Raw genomic sequence first — 20314 nt, 5'->3', positions numbered from 1 at the left:
CCTGAAGCAAAACTACTCAAAGAAGCAGTCCTCCTATGTGGGAATTTCTTTTTGATTAAGTACATCTTCCAGCAATTAAAAACAACTCAGATTTCAGAGTTACAACATCAACCTCTTTTGATATTCTCTTGGTCTTCTCAGTACTTGGGTCCTTTTCACACAACAATATAAAATCCACATCAAACTGAATTATATGTGGATTCGGATAACCCAGTTCAAAGCATATATTGTGGATTATCTGCCTTGATATTCTGGGTTATATGACCGTGTGGAAGGGCCCTTGAGTGCAGGTATATCCCAGTTAAAATACCAATTGTGTTTCTGAAGTGGTTAACATTCTCCCACTACTGATGCCACTAAAAATGTTTGTATTAACTTAAAACATCTGCAGTTGTTAAGAGACTGAAATCAACAGGATTCAAGTGTAATTCAGTGTTTTGATTTGACCTGTAAAATTCAAGACCAATGCCTGTAGGCTCTATTCAAAAGACCTTGAAAACATCTACACTGACCATTTAGACCAGATAAGCCTCATATCAACTCTGTAGTAACCAAACAGAGCTGATGCAGACATGCTCCACTTTAATCAAAGTAAGGGATTGTCTGAATTCCAACACAAAGTTTAGACCATTCCCTGACGTTGGGGATGGCAGTTATCGCCCCTCCCATTCTTCATGGGCTCTTCCACACAGCCATATAACCCAGAATATCAAGGCAGAAAATCCAACAATATTTGCTTTGAACTGGGTTATCTGAGTCCACACTGGCACATATTCCAATTCAAAGAAGTTAGTGCAGGATTTTATTCAGCTATGTGGAAGGGGCCCATGTCTCAGCAAACTCTGGCTGTGACACAGAACCTACCTGTCAGAGAAGGGAGGGTAAGAAAAGGAAGGATTCCTCTTCTTCCCCCTCCTTCGTTATCCCGGGTGACGTCTCGGCATGTGATGCCAGACAGGTAGGATCCATGCCACAACACAAAGGATGAATGGGTTCAGTAAGAGTGGCTGTCAACAAATGGTATCCACACACCTGGAAGCAAGCTTCACTGAACTCAGTGAGATTTATATTTAAGTAGACATGTGCATGTATGTATGTATTGCTAATATGGTATCTGTGGTGCACTGTATAATCTGGTTCACTATTAACTCCCTGTGTGCTCAGAAGATAAGGAGTACATCCAGGCTTACAGTAGGTTGAGTTTTCTCCCCAGAAACTTATTCCTTCACACTCAACAACAATATCTAATCAAGTAGAAGGCAATTATGAATAGATTGGATGCTCCTGAGGGTCCAACAACACAAGGACTATAAATAAAACCTTGGAGACAACCACCTGCTCCAGGTCTGAACTAAGTTTCAATAACCCTTTCTCTTTTCTTTCAACAGCTAATGATTTTTCATGCTCATGAAAAGGAAAAAAAAGGTTTTGAAATAAAAATATTTATGTGCCAAGCTATATTAGCTATTGTTTTCATTTCTTAAATCTTGTGCCAGAATGAAGATATTAAAACACATGATGGAGGAGGCCTTCACATAATACTGCTGCTGCAAGAAACTTCATCACTACAAGAAACATCAGGTGATTTTTAAAAAGACATATGCCTTTTAGGCAACAACCAACTGCAACTTAAAAGTGTTAACGTTCAAGAGGCTATTAGTTTGGGACCTAATACATCATTAAAGCCACAATGGACTGGCAAACACATTTCCTTGATAAAAGAAAAGTCTGCACACTACAAGCTCTAAGTCTTCCTAGCAATTCTAGATCAGCTGGTATCCTTTATTTTTCTTACAAGAAAAAACACACACAGGGGAATTGCTGACAAGGTTCAGCATTGTGCAGAATATTAAATATCTTTTTTGTAATACTCTAGTGACTCTGAAGTCTGTCTCTTAGAGAACCATATGTACAGCTGTGTTGGAAGGAGGAAGCTATTAAATATATTAAAAAGTAGAAATATTACCAATAAAGACACTTCATCAAATACTTGGATCTCATTTATCCCCAAGCTAAGCAACGTTAAGGTTATATCAATGTTAGAAAGTCACTTTGGACACAATACTCCAGGTCTGCGAAATGCATTTGAAAGCAAGAAAATACAGTTTAATAAAAAAAAATACGGTATGTATTTATTAGCAGCTTTGAAAGAAATCAAAATTATATTGTAAGGTATCAAGTTTTGTTTTAAACCGTAGGTTCATAACTTAGCACCATAATGGATTCCTAATTTCCATTTAAAGAAGGGAGATGTTGGGCTGCACATTTCCAAAGCTGTTGTGTTTGTTCAGAAAGGCCATATGTAGAGTATAATCATATGGGAGACATACCTGAAAATCAATATATTACTTGTCTCTCAGATGTCTTGTCAAATTTATAACGGAATTAGCACAGTAATGAAGTTTTACCCATTGTTCCATACTTTATTTCTGGTACTAAGAATATATGGCAATAGAAGAGTAGTATTTTTTTCTGCAAAATTTATAAAATAATTCTGCACACAGTGGAGACTATCACACATGGTACCGTCACAGTAAAAGAACGTAAGAGTGAAACTGAGCATCCATATCCATAGCCTCTTTTACACTTCAAGAGTTAGGTATGGAGCCTTCCAGGCAGCAACCAAGGAACCTTGCAGCAGTAAAATAGAAGATCTCTGCTAACCTTACTAAAGTACACAATGCATGGAAATCAGGATGATACAGCCCTTATCTAGCACACTGAATTCCACATTTCCACTGAAAGCTTATACACACAAAGTGCCTAACATAAAATATGTACACTACAAACTAAGCAGTCTGGGTCCCACAAACCATGGGTTCTACGTATGCAGACCTACACACCAATGTGATATCAAAAATAGGAATGATCAAGCAGATGACCTTGGCAAGGCCAATAAAATCCCAATCCCCACTGTCTATACATTTCATCATCTGCACATAATTAACATCTTATTCAATACAACCATAACAATAATAGCTTTGCTCAAAATAGTTTTTCATTTTTCTTTGTTTTTTTATGCCTGTTTTATTACAGAATGTTACAGCATGGAAGAGGGGGAGTCAACGCTAAGAATTAAAACTTTTTTTTAAAAGGGGGGAATCATTGTGTATTATTTTGAATCTAGTTTTGATTGCTTATGTTTTGTTCTTTTGTATTGTTTTATTTTGCCATCGAATTCTGCCAGTTTTGTAAGCCACCCTGAGTCCCTTCAGGTGAGAAGGGTGGGATAGAAATGATGAAATAAATAAATAAATTATTACAAAGTGTATAGACACTACACACAAATGAGGTTGACAAGTTATGTTGGTGTTCATTAGGATGGGGTGGGAAAGAACATTAAATAAAAGCATTGAAATGACTGTAGTGGCACATCAAAGAGTTCTGATTCAGATACCTTAAGTACTTTAAAAATACTTGTTACAAGTTTTCAACACTGTGCACATATTACTGGCAGAAACAGGACTACAGATTGTTGTAAAAGGACTCAAGCAATGGCAAATTACTAGGAAAGAGATGCTTCTATTAACCTTGTGCAGTCATAACACAGTAATGAATATACTGGGTACAGAAAGTACATTTCCCAACAACACAATGTTGTAACTTAGCAAATACATTCTCTCTTTGACAGATGTACTACTTCCAATGCATTTTATTCCCTTGGGCCTATTAGTAACACTCCACCTTCAGTGTACCATACACATATATGAAAAAGCCTTATGCCTGAATCAGATAGTTTACATGTTTAGGCAGTAATCCAAAATGCATGTATCTGAGAGTAAATCCCATTGAGAGTAAGTCCCACTGAGCCTATAATTAAACATGCAAAAGTTGCAAGGCTGGTGTTCCTTCAGTCTGGTATCAAATTAAAAAGCAGGTGCCCTGTTAGCCGCAAATATATATAGTTCAGACATGATATGATCTCTTCTACAGGCAGTCTCCAGGTTAGGAGTAAGACAAGTTCTGTAGGTTTCTTAATGATAATTGGATTTTGAACATTTTGGGTTGTCGTAGAAACAAGGATTAGTGTTAAAGCTTCAGTGGAGACACCTTTTTCCCACAGTAACTCTTAACAGGAGTGAATTTCCCTTCCTAGGGGCAGATTTTTCTCACTTCCTATTGTCTCAGGGACAGGAAGTGAGATTCCAATGAGAATACAGACAGCAGTAAAAGTCCCACACTATACTAACAAAAAACTTTTAAAAACTCAATTTAAATGCAACTTGGGCAGATGTTTGTCTTAGCATATTATTTATTTTTACCTGTAAATGTAAATGCTCAAGCATTTTCAAATACTGCAAACGACCCAGTGCAGACTGCTAGATGGTGCACCCACCGAGCCCATTACCCCCCTCCCATGCTTGTAACTAGGAATCATAGGTAAGATGGATGTTTCTAACTGGGAGACTGCATGTATTTTCTTTTAAAGTGCATGGATGCAAGATATTGATGTTATGCAGTTTCCTGGGAGAAAAAAAACAAACATGCATGACATAACATTTCCAACTTTAGGAATTGTGCATTACCACAGAGACTTGGGGATTTAAGAAGTGATAGACAAATATTTTAAGTAATAATTATGTATTTCTACAGACCTGTCTACTAAAGAATGCCAACACTGTGCCAGAAAACCCTTTTGTGCAATAAGAAGCAAAATTATTTAAGATACCAAAATCTGTTTGATTTCACCATCTACACATGTGAGAAGAAAATTATTATCACACCATATGAAGATGGCTGAACATAGCAGAAGACAAGATGAAGGTAATGGAGAAGGAGAAAGCCTGCTTAGTCTTATCAAGGCCAAAAAAATGTCAGTGTCCCCATTTGAAATTAGTTGATACGGTATGACCCCCGTATTCATGCAGAATATATATTCCTGGGCTTCGTGTTGACTGCACAAAATCACAGATAATAGCAAACCCTATTGAAATAATGGACTTCCAGCCCAAGAATACCAAAGAATCCCACTAGATATAAAGGTCATACTGTAAAGCCAAACGGCACTTTTTTTTTGGTTGAATGTATGAGACATGACTACATATCTTGGCTTAATTTTAAAAAATAAAGAAAATGTTGCTGGTGCAGAGAGGCCTTTGTACAAGTCACAATTAAACCACTCTACTTGTATAGTTTTCTGTTTTATCTAATGGTTAGAACAAGCCAAGATCTTAAATATAGTCTCAGGTATATTTATGGCAATCGCAGCTTCCGAGTTCATCTAAAATGGAAACTAATTAGATAACTGTACTTTGCTACAGAAGAGCAAAGGAGTTGCCTGATATAATGAGATTGACACGTGAACGTCAAAAGAGGGCCATTACTTCCCATGAATACAAAGATATCGCATGTACTTCTATTCAGAAAGCAATTCTGTTTGTATTTATATAACTGAATTCTCCACTTGAAGTTTTAACAAATCAATCTCTTTCCTATTTTCAGAGTAAAGGGGCAGAGTAAAGAAAGGACATAATAATACCTATTGTAAAGTAGATCCCCCCCCCCCAATACACACCATGATTTGTCAGTTCACTTCAACACACTGTTAAAATGGTTTTGGAAATGCTGTAGAAAAAGTGATTCACTTATCTCTAATAAAGTGGTTTGGTTTGCATTATCATATCAATTTGCTCCGCTATGCATTGTTTTTAGTGCATGCATGCCTTCATGTTGTCTGTTGACTTATGGAGACCCCATGAATTTCACATGATTTTCTTCAGCAAGGAATACTCAGAAGTGGCTTGGACAGTCAGTTCCACTGTAATATAACCTACAGAACTGGGATTTGTTGGTGGTTTCCTGTCCAAGTACAAGTCAGGACTGCCAAGATCAAATGCAATCTGGTGCCTACTCTTGCATTGTTTTTTATGAAAAAGGTACTATGACTAAATAATTTGCCCCTCTATTGAGGCATCAATAAGTTCATGTTCTTGTGACCAGAATTTCCACTTGAAAGGAGTACAGTACAGTGAAGTTACAGGTGCAGTACCCCCACAAAAGTGAAAAAATGATTAATAAAAAACATTTTTTAACCTGAGAGAATACCTCTCTAGGAATCTCAAGATCCTCCATACAGGTCTATGGTCAACTTGTGTTGGAAATTGTCCATAGTCGCAGTGGAGCATCAAGAGATTCCTAGAGAGAATCAAATCCGCAAATAATTAAATCTGCAAATAACCAATCCTCCACTCAAATGTAGAGGGCAGACTGTAGAATGTCAATGGACATTATAGCCCTAAATACATCTACTCAGAATTACATGCCACTGAATTCCAAAGGGGCTTACATATAGGAAAGTTTATTCAGGAATGCAGCTCTATTTTTTTAAAAAAAAATTACATACACTTGGCTGCTTTGTAAATAAAATACAGTCAGCCCTTCACATTTGCTGTGCACATCCACAAAAATGGAAAAACCATGCATAAAAACTACATTTTTACCTGAGAGAACAACTCTCTAAGCATTCCTAGAGTGTCCAGAGCAACTCTTGTGATCAACTTTTGTCAGAAGCTGAACACAGAAGCATGTGGAAGGACCTACCATAGTTTTAAAGAACTGTTCTCTTGAGGAATCTCTAGTTCCTCTAGTATAGCTCTAGAACAAGAGTTGACCACAAAGTAATTTTGGAGGACCTAAAGATTCCTAGAGGAAACATACTAATTAAATCTGTGAATACTCAAATCCACATAAATGAAACCCGCAAATGTGGAGGCTAATGGTCTATGAAGAAGTTTATCATGTTAAATGAGGATGTTGTTGAGTCACAATAAGGATGCTGTTGATATGAATGAGGAACAGGCCTATCAGTTTTCAACATGCACGAATCTTAAAAAAATTAATAGTACTACACTTTTGAAAATTGCTTGGACATTGCAATGTGAGACTACCTAAAAAAACAGATATTCCAAGATGTTATAATCCTACCAATAATAGCTAAGTTGGACTCACAAATGGTTACCACACTCCTATGTATTTTAAAATGAGTATTTTATAGAAATACTTTAATAGACCTTTATTATATGTATTTTATTACGATGATGCATTTTAACTGGGTTATGCCCCTCCTCATGCCATAAGAAGTGGGTAATAAATAAAAAGCATGATTATTATTATACATTACTAAGTGATTTATGATTTCATATCATTTATTTGTTGACTTACTGGATTCATAATTTATGCCTGTCTCCCTAAAATAGGACTCAATGGCTCATCTGATAAAATTAACAATCCATTCCCTGCATTAGAATGAGTTCTATTTACTGAACAGACTTAAGAGAATACTGATGCATGTGATCATTCACAAGTTAAGGTGTTACATGGTCACAGAACATCACTTGTGGTGGAAAAACAGAAGATTAAAAAAGACTATGCATGAAAGGTTTATAGTTCTTTGTGTCCCCCTGCCTAAAATTTGTAAGTAACAATTGCATTATGGCCACATATCAACAAGGACCTCTGTCTTTATGCATTTGTTTTCAAAAACCTAATTCCACATCCACAGATAAGCACCAAAGAAAGTGTATGCATGCATTTTTAAATTTTGTATAGGTTACTGGTTTGGGAGAATATTTTGCCTGCTTGTGGAAATGAAAAAGTTAATCTTTCCTGTAAGTTTTTTCATGTGATATGTATGAAATAAAACTTACTCTGTTTTCCTTCTAAGCTTGTCCTCAAAGATTTCATTCAAGTTTATTGCCACTTGCCCCAGAAATTTGTCAAGTCCGACAAGAGACCTGTGCATGACAATCAAGCAGAGGATGTATTTCTCAGAATTGCCTTCCATCAGCAATCCAGGCAGCTCAAAGGAGGCCTCTTCTTTCCAAACAGGATTCAGCGTCTTCTCAGCCACCGAGGTGGAGTACTTTTCTTTTCCCAACTGGATAATAGTATAGGTATCATTGGTGCCACTTTTGCCCTTCGGCTTCAGATCTTTGGCCTGAAGGACAGTGACCTGCACGTGAGTTGGGAACCACTTCTGGGTCTGTTCTGCCAACATCGTTTGATGTTGGGGCTCACAAAATAGGAAAGGGACACCTAAGAGTAGGCAGGTTCATCGAAGCCTGGCAAATCCTCGATACAAATACATGTGAAGGTCTCAACCAGGGTGTTTCTTACAGCAGGTGTTTCTTACAGGCGCTTCTTAACCTAGATTGATTTTTCCTACAAAAACTTTTCACAGCTTTTCATTCTTGCCGGAAATTTTATACCACATCTCCACTAAAGGAATTTATTTTAACCCCAACCCTTTGGTTGGGTCTGTACATCCCATCCTTCTTTCCCACCCGCATCCCCAGACTTTTTTTGGAAGCTAAAATGTCTAGGGATACAAGGAGAGGGATGTGTAAGAAGGATAGGGATGCCTAGGAAATCTAGGGATGCCAGCCAAGGAATACGTATGAAGGGTGGGATGTTTCCTAGGGATACCTTGGAATGATAGAAGATGCCAGGACAAGGAATACCTAGGAAGGCTAGGGATGCCAGGCCTGGGATGCCAGACTAAGAATGCAGAAAGGGGATAAGGATACCAGGCCTGTGACGCCAGGCTAGAGCTGATAATGGAGTCTAGGAATGCAAAGAAGACAAGGATGCCAAGGAAGCCTAGGGATACCAGACTAGGGATGCCTAGGATGGCTAGGAAGGCCAAGGAAGGCTAAGGGTACCAACTAGGGATGCTTAGGAAGGCTAGAGGTAACAACTATGAGATGCCTAGGAAGCCAGGGGATGGAAGGATAAAAGAGGCCAGGCTAGGATGCTTAGGAAAGCTCAAGGTGCCAGGCCAGGGATGCCTAGGGTTGTGGGCTAGAGATGCCTAAGAAAGTTTGGGATGCCAAGTTATGGGATGCCAAGGAAGGCTAAGTGTAGAAGGCTGGGGATGCTTAGGAAGGCGATGGGGTACAAGGCTAGGGATGGCAAGTTATGGGATGCCTAGGAAGGCTATAGAGTGGCAGGGTAGGGATGGCAAGTTATGGGATTCCAAGGAAGGCTAAGTGTAGAAGGCTGGGGATGCCTAGGAAGGCTAGGGATGGCAAATTGGGGGATGCCTAGGATGGTTATGAGGTGCCAGGCTAGGGATGGCAACTTAGGGGATGCCTAGGAAGGTTATGGGGTTTCAGGCTAGGGATGGCAAATTAGAGGCCTAGGAAGGCTACCTGTAGAAGGCTGGGGATGCCTACGAAGGCTATGGGGTGCCAGGCTAGGGATAGCTAGTTAGGGGATGCCAAGGAAGGATACGTGTAGTAGGCTGGGGATGCCTACGAAGGTTATGGGGTGGCAGGGTTGGGATGACAAGTTAGGGGATGCCAAGAAAGACTACATGTAGAAGACTGGGGATGCTTGGGATGGCTATAGGGTGCCAAGCCTGGCTAGGGATGGCAAATTAGGAGATGCCTAGGAAGGCTATGGGGTGACAGGCTAGGGATGGCAAGTTAAAGGCCTAGGAAGGTTACCTGTAGAAGGCTGGGGATGCCTTGGTAGGCTATGGGGTGCCTAGGGAAGCTGGGTGTAGGAAGACTAGGGATGCCAAAGAAGGCAAGAGATGCCTAGGGGGGACTAGAAGGGGTTAGAGATGCCTGGGAAGACTAGAAGGCCGAAGGCGAAGGGGTGCCAAGGAATCCGGGCTGACAAATTAGGGAGGCCCTCCCAATCAAAACACGACCGAAGCGGAACTTCCCCCCTCACATCTCCCCTGGGTCAGCCTGGCAGAGGAGAAGCTCCCGAGTGGCAGAGAAGGCTGTGGAGTCCGCCTGCCAAAAATGAGGTAAACCTCTCCAGGACCGAGGGGGGAAGCCTCTGAGGCGAGCGCGGCCTCCTCCTCCTCCTCCTCCTCGGCGGCGGGCGGAGACTGGAGGCAGCGGGGCTCGGGCCTTCTTCCCAGGGCAGCAGCGCCGCCTCCGCCTCTTCCGCCTCCTTCCCCGCGTTCCCTCTCCCTCGGCCGGCGGAGGGAGGACGACGGCGGCGCCGCCTCTTTCCCGGGGCAGGCAGGGGGCGGAGGGCAGGGTTCAGGCGGGCGAGAAGGCCGCTCTCGTTCCCTCCTCCTCCCCTTCCTTTCCCTTCCCGGCCTGGAGTTGAGGCGGAGGCGGGAGGGGTTTGATCTACACCAGGCAGGACAAATTCAGGCCCTCCATGGGTTTGGGACTCCAACTCCCACAATTCCTAACAGCCGGTAGGCTGTTAGGAATTGTGGGAGTTGGAGTCCAAAACCCCTGGAGGGCCCAAGTTTGCCCCTGCCTGCTCTACACCATGGAATTATTCCACAGCATTGAGCCATGGCAGTTAAAGCGCTATCAAGCTGAATTAATTCTACAGTGAAAATGCACTCTGGGTTGCAAACCGCACTGTAGATTATATATTACATGTAATATTACTAATAATGTTGCAGTATAGTGGTATAGTACAATATAGTAACATAATACTAATATTGTGCTATGCTAACAATATAATACATTATATATACATATAATACAATACAATACTAATACAGTAGAGTCTCACTTATCCAAGTGAGGCCGGCAGAAGCTTGGATAAGTGAATATCTTGGATAATAAGGAGAGATTATGGAAAAGCCTATTAAACATCAAATTATGTTATGATTGTGCAAATTAAGCACCAAAACATCATGCTACACAACAAATTTGACAGAAAAAGTATTTCAATATGCAGTAATGTTATGTTGTAATTACTGTATTTATGAATTTAGCACAAAAATATCACGATATATTGAAAACATTGACTACAAAAATGGCTTGGATAATCCAGAAACTTTAGTAAGTGAGACTACTGTAATACAATTCAGTAATAGATCTTTATTTATATCCCACTTTACTCCCTCACGGAACCCAAAGCAGCTTACAACATATTAAAATCACATAATAATGATAACAACAACAACTTTATTCTTATATCCCACCCCATCTCCCCGAAGGGACTTACATGGGGACTAAGCCCTAACAAACGCAATGATACATAGCATCTGTTGTGGGTGCTTTGAATGTGAGTTTCCTGCATCTTGGCAGGGGGTTGGACTGGATGAACCATGAGGTCTCTTCCAACTCTATGATTCTATGGAGGCCCGCGGTGGTGCAGCAGATTAAACCGCTGAGCTGTTGAACTTCCTGACCGAAAGGTCGGTGGTTCAAATCCGGGGAGCAGAAAAAGCTCCTTCTGTTAGTCCCAGCTTCTGCTAATCTAGCAGTTCAAAAACATGCAAATGTGAGTAGATCAATAGGTACAGCTGTGGCAGGAAAGTATCGGCACTCCATGCAGTCATGCCAACCACATGACTTTGGAGGTGTCTACGGACAACGCTGGCTCTTCGGCTTAGAAATGGAGATGAACGCTAACCCCCCAGAGTCAGACACGACTACACTTAATGTCAGGGGGAAATCTTTACCTTTACCTATGATTCTATGTTGTTGTTTTTTTTTACTAAAACCATGTCTAAACAGGAAAGTTTTTAGTTGGGCCCCCCTCATTCACAGAATTCTATTGTAGATGTCATTCTCCATTTGTAATGTTCCTGTTTAATAATAATAATAATAATAATAATAATAATAATAATAATAATAATATTGTAACATAGTAATACTAATATATTAAATATAATTAATACAATAGACCATCTGCACATATATGAAGACTTATTTTCTTTAATTCACTTGTATGACTGGACTCCAAAGTGGACATCTCTAATATGAAGGTGGTTTAAGTGAGAAAATTGTATAAATTTAGGAGACACTAATTTTAAGGGATCAAACTTCCACTTTTTAAGGGATCCAACTAGCTTCTGGATTCGGTGTTCTTGATCTCAGAGTCAAACTAAACTCCTGATGATTGAATTCCATGACTTCAGTCCATTAGCTAGGAGCTTCCTGTGCCAGCAGGACTAATGACTTGAAGGTTGGGTTGCTGACCTGAAGGTTTCCAGTTCGAATCCAACCCAGGGAGAGCGTGGATGAGCTCCCTCTGTCAGCTCCATGTCAAGACATGAGAGAAGCCTCCCACACAGATGGTAAAAACATCAAAAACATCTGCGCATACCCTGGGCAATGTCCTTGCAGATGGTCAATTCTCTCACACAGTTTCTCAAGTCACTCCTGACACCAACAAAAAAAAAATCAATTCTCTAAAACTGATAATTACACGCTGCCTTTCTACCTTACAAGGAACCAGAAATTAATAGATTATGTGAAGAGTCAAGATGGCCAGAGAAATTACATGGAGAAAAGCAAGCCAGATCTGTGGGGTTTTTTTTAAAGTACTTGAGGAATGGATGTAGTGATGTGAGCATAGTGGAATAACCAAAATAAAAGGAGCATAAAACCCCTAAATCAAAACACCGTGGCTACCAAAATCAGGATACAAAGAATAAGAATGGTGACATGGCTTTTAAAAGTTCCCTAACAGATTTACAGTGGAACAAACAGTGGTATGTACATAATGAAAAGCCAAATAGAGTATAATTTCCTGAACTGAAATACGACCACACTATGAAAATCCACAAAATTTAATGGTGGTTTACACATTCTTTGCCACATGTACGAAAGACTGATAAAAACAAGTTGAACTCAAAAGTTTATGATTATAATTATGCATACTTCATTACTGAGTTTTTTTTTAAAAAAAAACGTTGGCATATGTTTCTTGACCACTGATATTTCTACAGAGGGGTAGCATCTCACTTCATAATCCCCAATATTCTTAATGTTAGACACTGTAATGGAATTTTGTTTTCTGAAGGCACTTGACCATGCTATGACAGTCTATAGATCAAAACATAGTATTAAAATATATGAATATGTGTCAAGAGTGTAGACGCTGATATGACATTGTACAGAGAATTGGAATATCATCTGATTAAATTGTTTTGCAAGCAATCTTATCCAGTTGAAAGACCATAATTCTTCATGTTTTCCTCCCAAAGCCTGGAGCTCATTAAGATTTTCAAAGGCACTCCGGTTTGTATGGGAGGGCAGCCCTTGGCACATAATCACCAAGAGCTGATCCAGCTGACATTGAAACCTCTCCACTGGAGATATCCAATAACCTCCGTGTGAATTGGTTCCCTTCCCCCAATGTGGGCACAATCAGAAAACATTAGGCTATATTCAAGCCATCTGTTAATCTCTTTAAGCCAGTAAGGAATCTATTTCGTTTACAGTATGTAAAATGAGTATATTTCCAAACTTCATATAAATTTTGTATTTGGCTCAATATAAGTTTTGTTTATGCATTTTAGTCCAATTCAGATGTATGTTTCTACAACCAAACCACTGGGTTTGCAAAATAGAAAGTCATTGACTTCTCTAAAACGAATCTTGAATGGAGTCAGCCTTGAGGTTTACTGATTCACTCTCTTGGAATTAACAATGCAAAATGCATGCAAGGACAACCACAGTTGTATCCTGTATACACTTAAGTGAAAGTTTCTCATTTTGTGCAAACCAATAAGAAAAGAGACTTAATCTGCTGAACTAACAAGCAAGTGCAGAATTAGATCTAGGCCAAGGGTTTAAACCCTAACTAAATGACTGTAAAGATTATCCGTCCTAACTACCAGACCTGAACCTCTTCAAAGATCAGTATATAATTAAAATAAAAAGAAATAAAGTTTGTACACTGCTTGAAAGAGAGGGAATATTTTAGCATACTTCAACACATAATCTGTTATAAGTAAAGGATTAATGTTTAGGAGGGGAATATTGTTCTGACCAACTAAACTGAAATTTTACCAAAACGCTTTCACATTTGGGAAAGTTACATAATACCTGTTATCAGTAATGTATTAGATAAAACCAGAAGCCTAAATCCAGTAGTAGTTAGTCTATCAGTGGTTGGTAGACCATTGAATCAATGGGAACTGGCTAATCAACACTTAACGTAGGTTCCCTTTGTTCTGCTGGTTTTAGACATTATTTACTCTTAATAAGTACACAGCATTAAACTACAGATAACAGACTGCATATTGATGTTCCATATTTCAGAAGGAAGTATTATCCACAGTTTAATGTATCTGTGTGAAATCTGGGAAAGTATCCCTCATGAATATTGGGATTGCATTGTATTTTGCCATCCAGATCTTTTAAACTATGAGGTCCATCATCACATATAATTGACTTATGTTGGATGATTCAGGGAGATAAAATGTGAAATATGGAGAGTCAGTTTCCGGCTCAGTAAGCATCTGAGCAAGGAACTAATGAGCCAGTTGATAATTTATTTTTTACTATTTGATTAGCAAATAGTAGAAATTTTAAGCTTTATATTATTTGCAATTATATATAATCTAGTAATGTGTTTGCTCAGAAATAGATTTCCTGCCATCCCATTAGTGTTTTTTTTTTCCAGATAGTAAACTCTGGTGAATTGTGTCATGAACATTTGAGTTGCAACTCTGTAATCACTAGAAGTGATGTCACTTTAAACATTATCTTTAATCTTGATTTTAGCATAAGCCATAAATACCTTGAGAGTTAAAATGTCAAAATCAAATCAGTCCAGTTCTGATGGAGTCTTTCATATAGTCTTTTCTGAATCAATTACTGAACTGGTAGTATAGTATTCATTTTAAAGCAGGATACTTTGTTGCATGACACGATTGTACAGAAGTAAGCAACCTGTAGCAATGTGTCAAAGAGTGTGAGGATAAGTATATTTGTCAAGAGTCAGACGCCAATTAGCGAACAAAAATAGAGTTTATTCAGCAGATAAGCCAAAAAGTAATGTTAACACAGAAAAAACCTTGAAACACGTCACTATCAGTGCTTCAAGAGCAGTTCAAACAAAAATATAATTCAGCAACACAAGCAGGTAAAAACAAAGCTAAACAAACTTAGTGCAAACTGCACTTTCTGAGTCCAAGCCCTGCCAGCCGGCTCTGTAGTTTTCAAAGGAACAGTTCCCAAAAGAAAACACCAAATTGGTCAGGAAACAAACAAACAAACTAAGAATGCAGTAGACTGCTTCCACAATGTGGATAAAGCCGAAGGCTCCAAAAGGATGATGAAAAGACGTCGTCCGGGATTCCAAGGTCAGGTCAGGAGATAACAGCGGTGTCCAAAGAGCAAGCCAGGAGTCAAAAGCCGATAGTAGTCATCAATCACAGGGCGAAGGCAGTAGCAAGGTCAAATTCCGATCCAAGGTCTGAAGAGGGTGCAGTCATCCAAAACAGGTCCACGATAAGACACAGCGAGAGCCAAGCTAGGTGATAACAGCAGATTCAAATCATAGTCCAAGTCCAGTCTTCATGGAAACACAGAGATCCCAATGGCGCCTCAGCAACACCTTGCCACACGCAAGGTGCAGTGGCCAAACATTCCCATTTTATTCCCCTTCCTCCTGGGTGACCAAACACTCACACCCAAACACCAGGTGTCCCAAATCTACTCAGAGTCTGAGCTCCACACAGCTAGAGCTCGTGGATCTGGAGTACCTAGCAATTCGTCGGAGTCCCAATCATCCTGCCCACACTTAGCCCCATGAACACTTAAAGAACCATCCTCCCTTCTCCAAGCATCCCAATTGGGATCAGCTCCTGCAGAAACCCCAGGTTCAGAAGTATCCATAGACCCCAAATCCCCAGACATCTCCGGTGGCTGTGCCCATTCAGTGCCCGCTTCCCCAGCCACCACCTGTTCCTCAGCATCCATCTCCCCATCTGAATCTTCCTCAGAAGATCCCCCATATAGCTCTCTAAGTCGCATCCTGCACAACTCCTACAGTGAACCCTCATCACGAGGGTTTTTTCTTCCTCTTCGAATTCCATCCCCATCAACCATAATCCCCGAAGGCGCAGTCACAACAATATTCAAGCAACAATTGTGATTTGGGGGCAGGAGTGAGGAAGGATTACAGGTATACCTCAGTTAATGAAGCAGATATGTTCCTGAGTAATAGTTCTTAAACAGAGCCCCTGGTGGTGCAATGGGTTAAACCCTTGTGCTGGCAGGACTGCTGACTGAAAGGTTGACAGTTCGAATCCAGGGAGTTGGGTGAGCTCCCATCTGTCAGCTCTAGCTCTCCATGCGGGGACATGAGAGAAGCCTCCCACAAGATGGCAAAACATCTAACATCTGGGCATACCCTGGGCGACGTCCTTGCAGACGGCCAATTTTCTCACACCAGAAGTGACTTGCAGTTTCTCAAGGCGCTCCTGACATGAAAAAAAAGTTCTTCAATGGAAAATGTGGTACCAGAGGCAAATAACACGGAAATACTAAGGTTAGACAAAATAATATACTGTAATATCTTTTATCAACCCTGTTATTCAAAACTAACCATATGCATGTGTGAAAAGAAACAACCAGGTCAGGTAAGCCTTGCATAAGTAACATTTTGAACCTTTTAAAGACCACACAAATACTTCTTCCAAAATGTATCCAGGAATGATTTTCTTATGCTTTGCTTTTTGGTAGGCAAACATAGAGGACTAAGCTGTTTAAAATAATGCTTGTGGGAAAGGCATATCTGTTTTCCCCCTTTCTCTCTGTTTAGCTATTCAAACATGCTTCGTAAGGAATTTTGGATGCAGCTGCTGTTTACATTGCCTATTATAAGTAGGCACAGACAGCTACAGTAGGACAGGTTAGAGCAGTGGTTCTCAACCTGGGGTCCCCAGGTGTTTTTGGCCTTCAACTCCCAGAAATCCTAACAGCTGGTACACTGGCTGGGATTTCTGGGAGTTGTATGCCAAAAACATCTGTGGACCCCAGGTTGAGAACCACTCTGTTAGAGCACATGTGTCATACACAAGGCCCATGGCTTGAATCTGGCCTGCCATGTCCTTTTATGTGGCCCTTCAGATGCTAGACTTCACTCCTATATTCCTCATCATTAGACATCATTACTACCGGGCTCTACAAGCCAATGGATACTCCACCACAGTCATCAGAAGAGCTGCAAGACCAAGAGCAAGCTATGAGAGTAAAGACAAGGATTAACCCAGAGGAAAAGTGTACTTACCATACATCAATGGAACAACTGACTGGCGGACCACATAGGGAAGCTGATGAAGAAACACAATCTATAAACTATCTACAGACCCAATAAATGCTACATTCAGCAAAGGACAAGAGGGATCCTTTCACCTCTGCAGGAGTCTACCGCATACCATGCAGCTGTGGACAGGTCTACATAGGGACCACCAAATGCAGTGCCCAAACATGAGTCAAAGAACATGAAAGGCACTGCAGACTAATCCAACCAGCGAAGTCAGCCATAGCAGAGCACTTGATAAATGAACCTGGACATCATATTATTTGAGAATACAGAAGTCCTGGACCGTTCTAACAACCACCATGTCAGACTACACAGAGAAGCCATTGAGATCCATAAGTGTGTGGACAATTTCAACATAAAGGCGGAAACCTTGAAAATGAACAAAATCTGGCTACCAGTATTTTAAAAAACTCTAAAATCAGAACAGTGAATAAACAACAACATTCAGAAACAGAAGAATTCCAGACATGAATCAATCAGGGCCAGCTAACAACTCCCAACAAAGGATTCTCCCAGGCAGTAAACAGCCAGACCTTGAAACTGAAAGGCTATTAAATGCTAATCAAGGTGGCCAACTGAAACATTCACACCTGCCTCAAACAGACAAAGAGTTATTTCTCTCACCCTGAACATTCCACAGATATATAAATCCCATTTGCATAGTTTCCAACATACCTCACAACCTCCGAGGGTGCCTGCCATAGATGCAGGCAAAATGTCAGGAGAAAATGTTTCTGGAACATGGCCATACAGCCCGGAAAACTCACAGCAACCCATCATTACTAGAGCTGATGAGATTTGTGATACGGTAACATCAGGAAGGCTGCAGTTTGTTCTATTTAATTGGGATAGTGGAGTTTGAATTTAAATACAAGGATGGCTTTAAAACATCCTTTAATCTTTCCCCAACCTCAGAGCCATATGTGTTGTTGAGTTGTGGGCCCCCATTATTCCCAGTCCGCATGGCAGATAATAAAAATCAATGAGTGTTGTTGGCCAATAACATTAGGGGACACAAACTGGTTGAAAATTAAAGGACACTGACCACTATGTAAAAAATATTGTTGCCCATGGATTCTCCATCCATAGATTCAGTGGCCCTTTTAAGGCAATCATAAGGGTGATGTGGCCCCTCCATGAAAATGAGTTCAACACCTCTGGGCGAAAGTAAAGTCCCACTCTTCCCGAACAAAATCTTTATTGAACTCCTTCTTATAGTCAATCTGTTGCAATCTGAACCAAAAATATGTCTTCTCCCAATCCTCTTTCACCATCTTTCCAAACCTGGTGCTGTTTTTTAAAAAAAGAAAAAGAACAAGAAAAAGAATAAGCAGGAAAAGGAGAATGGGCAGTCATAAAAAGGCCTTTGTAAAGAGATTCTTGACAGAGGCTTTATTAACTGAGGCCTTTATATATTGAAACTGACCAACTCTGATTCCACTTGTAGAAGAATCAGAAAGCAAAGCACAGTGGTAGTGAAAAGACAACATTTTGGATGCCTGTTGATATCAAAATATACCGTGGAATCTCTGCAATTCTGTTACACGCATCCAACATTTTGGAATAGTACAGTTTGCAATTTAATATGTGAATGTTTTATGAGAAAGATTCTTAAATATGAACATAAATTGGTGGTTGTAGTTTGGCTTCATGCATGTAGTATCTCATTGTTTGCCAGGATAAAAATGATTCAGTGCTTCACTCATTCCAAATAGATGGCTGAGCATCTTCTTTCTGACCCCCAAATCAAAAATGATTGCAGGGGCCATGGGAATTGTCTGGGTTTACTTTGGCACTCATAAGTGTTACAAGAATATTGGAAACTACTCTTGGATATGTTCTCATTGTATGAATATAAATTAGCTCTAGGCAGATTAGGTGGAGATTGAACTGGGAAATTCTAATTGAAGCCTTAGGCCAATAAAATTGTACAGCAGGGCCAAAACCTTTTGTCATTCAGATTATCATAAATCTCAAGATTTTCACTGAAGGCCAGTGATGGAGTTTCCATGGATTTGGGCCAGGAAGACAGAGAAATTTGGACTTAGATCATTATATGTAGTTTTAAAACATAATTTAATATTAGACATCTATTCATCCTTACTAACTTAGTTTGGACCATAGTAATAGGGCTAAAGTCCAGCTCATGCATTATTGGCATAATTCCTTGATTTGACTAAAATAAGGGAATGAAATGAATGTTGTGTTATACACAAATAACTAATCATATTGAAGAAATGCCTCTAGTTTAGTCCCTAATAGCAACCATTCAATTGTTGTTGATTTTAGAATTGTGTTTAGGAGAATTATAGCCTCAGTTTAGGGTCTTTTTACATCTTAAAACCAAATAGCTATTAAAGAAAATTCATTCACCCAAAAGGTCTCCAGGTTTTGTTGTATAAGCATATCATTTCCCAACACAGGACCATATGCCATAATCCAAAGCATGCTTGCTGCTTTAGCTGCTAGGCCACTCATGTCAAAGGGGCGCTAGATACACAAAATGGAACATAAGCTTTCTTGAGAACAAAGAAGCCATAGCTTTAGTTTGACAGTTGAATAGTGTTTAAATGACAAGAGATCTGGATACTAGATTGAACAACTGGGCTGTTACCTGAATTTTCCTCCTGGATCAATTGCTGAAGGAAACAATCAGATATAATCAGGAAATCCACATGGAAATAGAACCACGGTGTGGTTCATTGTTAAACCCTTCTGCTCCCAAGTTCCCCCAATGTCTTTTAAGGTGGGAAGGACCCGCAAGGAGCCTCAATCCTGTTTCTCCTCCACCTGGATTTAGCCCTCATGCCATGCTATCACTAGAGAAACATATGAGAACTAGCCCTTTCTTGCCAACCTGTCTCATTTGTAACCAACATCAAACCAAAGTAGATCCTATAAAGCCTCCCATCTTATTCCCAATCTGAGAGGTATATTCTATCTGAGCAATACATGCATTTCCTTTGAAAGCAAACATAGATGATACATGGCCAACCCGTACTCCTTCTCTAGAAAGTCCCCAATAACTTAAAGTTTTTGGTTTACATTCTGTTCTATCCTACGAATTTTACATGGCTCCTCAGTTCTCCAACTGGCATTGCTGTAGCCAACCAGAACACAATATGGTCATGAGGGGGGACAGGTCCATTGGCTCTGCAACAAATCTGGGTTTTTTTTTTATATCCACCCAATGAAGCAGAAGGAAAATTATTCCCTTTTTTCTGTTCTGGAAATGTCCCAGCCCTTCCGTGAGTCCTTTTTGGTGTCTCATCCCAAAGTCTTTATAACTATCAGCCTCCTCCCAGTAGACTTAAATCAAGGA

The 20314-nt window shown here is 40.0% G+C and overlaps 1 protein-coding gene across 3 annotated transcripts in view; it reads right to left on the bottom strand.

Annotated features, from left to right (window-relative positions):
* Positions 1-10082, bottom strand: part of rab11fip2 (RAB11 family interacting protein 2) — a 43373-nt gene extending 33291 nt beyond the window's left edge. For 2 of the 3 annotated variants that reach the window (XR_010004434.1, XR_010004435.1), the window contains exon 1: positions 7647-10082. Coding sequence is in view for 1 of the 3 variants with exons in the window: in XM_003223494.4 (XP_003223542.2) it covers positions 7647-7996 (350 nt within the window). In the remaining 2 variants the exon portion in view is untranslated. The remainder of the gene's footprint in view (positions 1-7646) is intronic. The other variant, XM_003223494.4, reaches the window with a different exon arrangement.
* Positions 10083-20314: the final 10232 nt, after the last annotated feature.

Source organism: Anolis carolinensis, chromosome 3 (genome assembly GCF_035594765.1).
Source record: "Anolis carolinensis isolate JA03-04 chromosome 3, rAnoCar3.1.pri, whole genome shotgun sequence".
Classification (NCBI taxonomy): Eukaryota; Metazoa; Chordata; class Lepidosauria; order Squamata; family Dactyloidae; genus Anolis; species Anolis carolinensis.
This window is presented reverse-complemented; position numbering and strand designations above follow the sequence as displayed.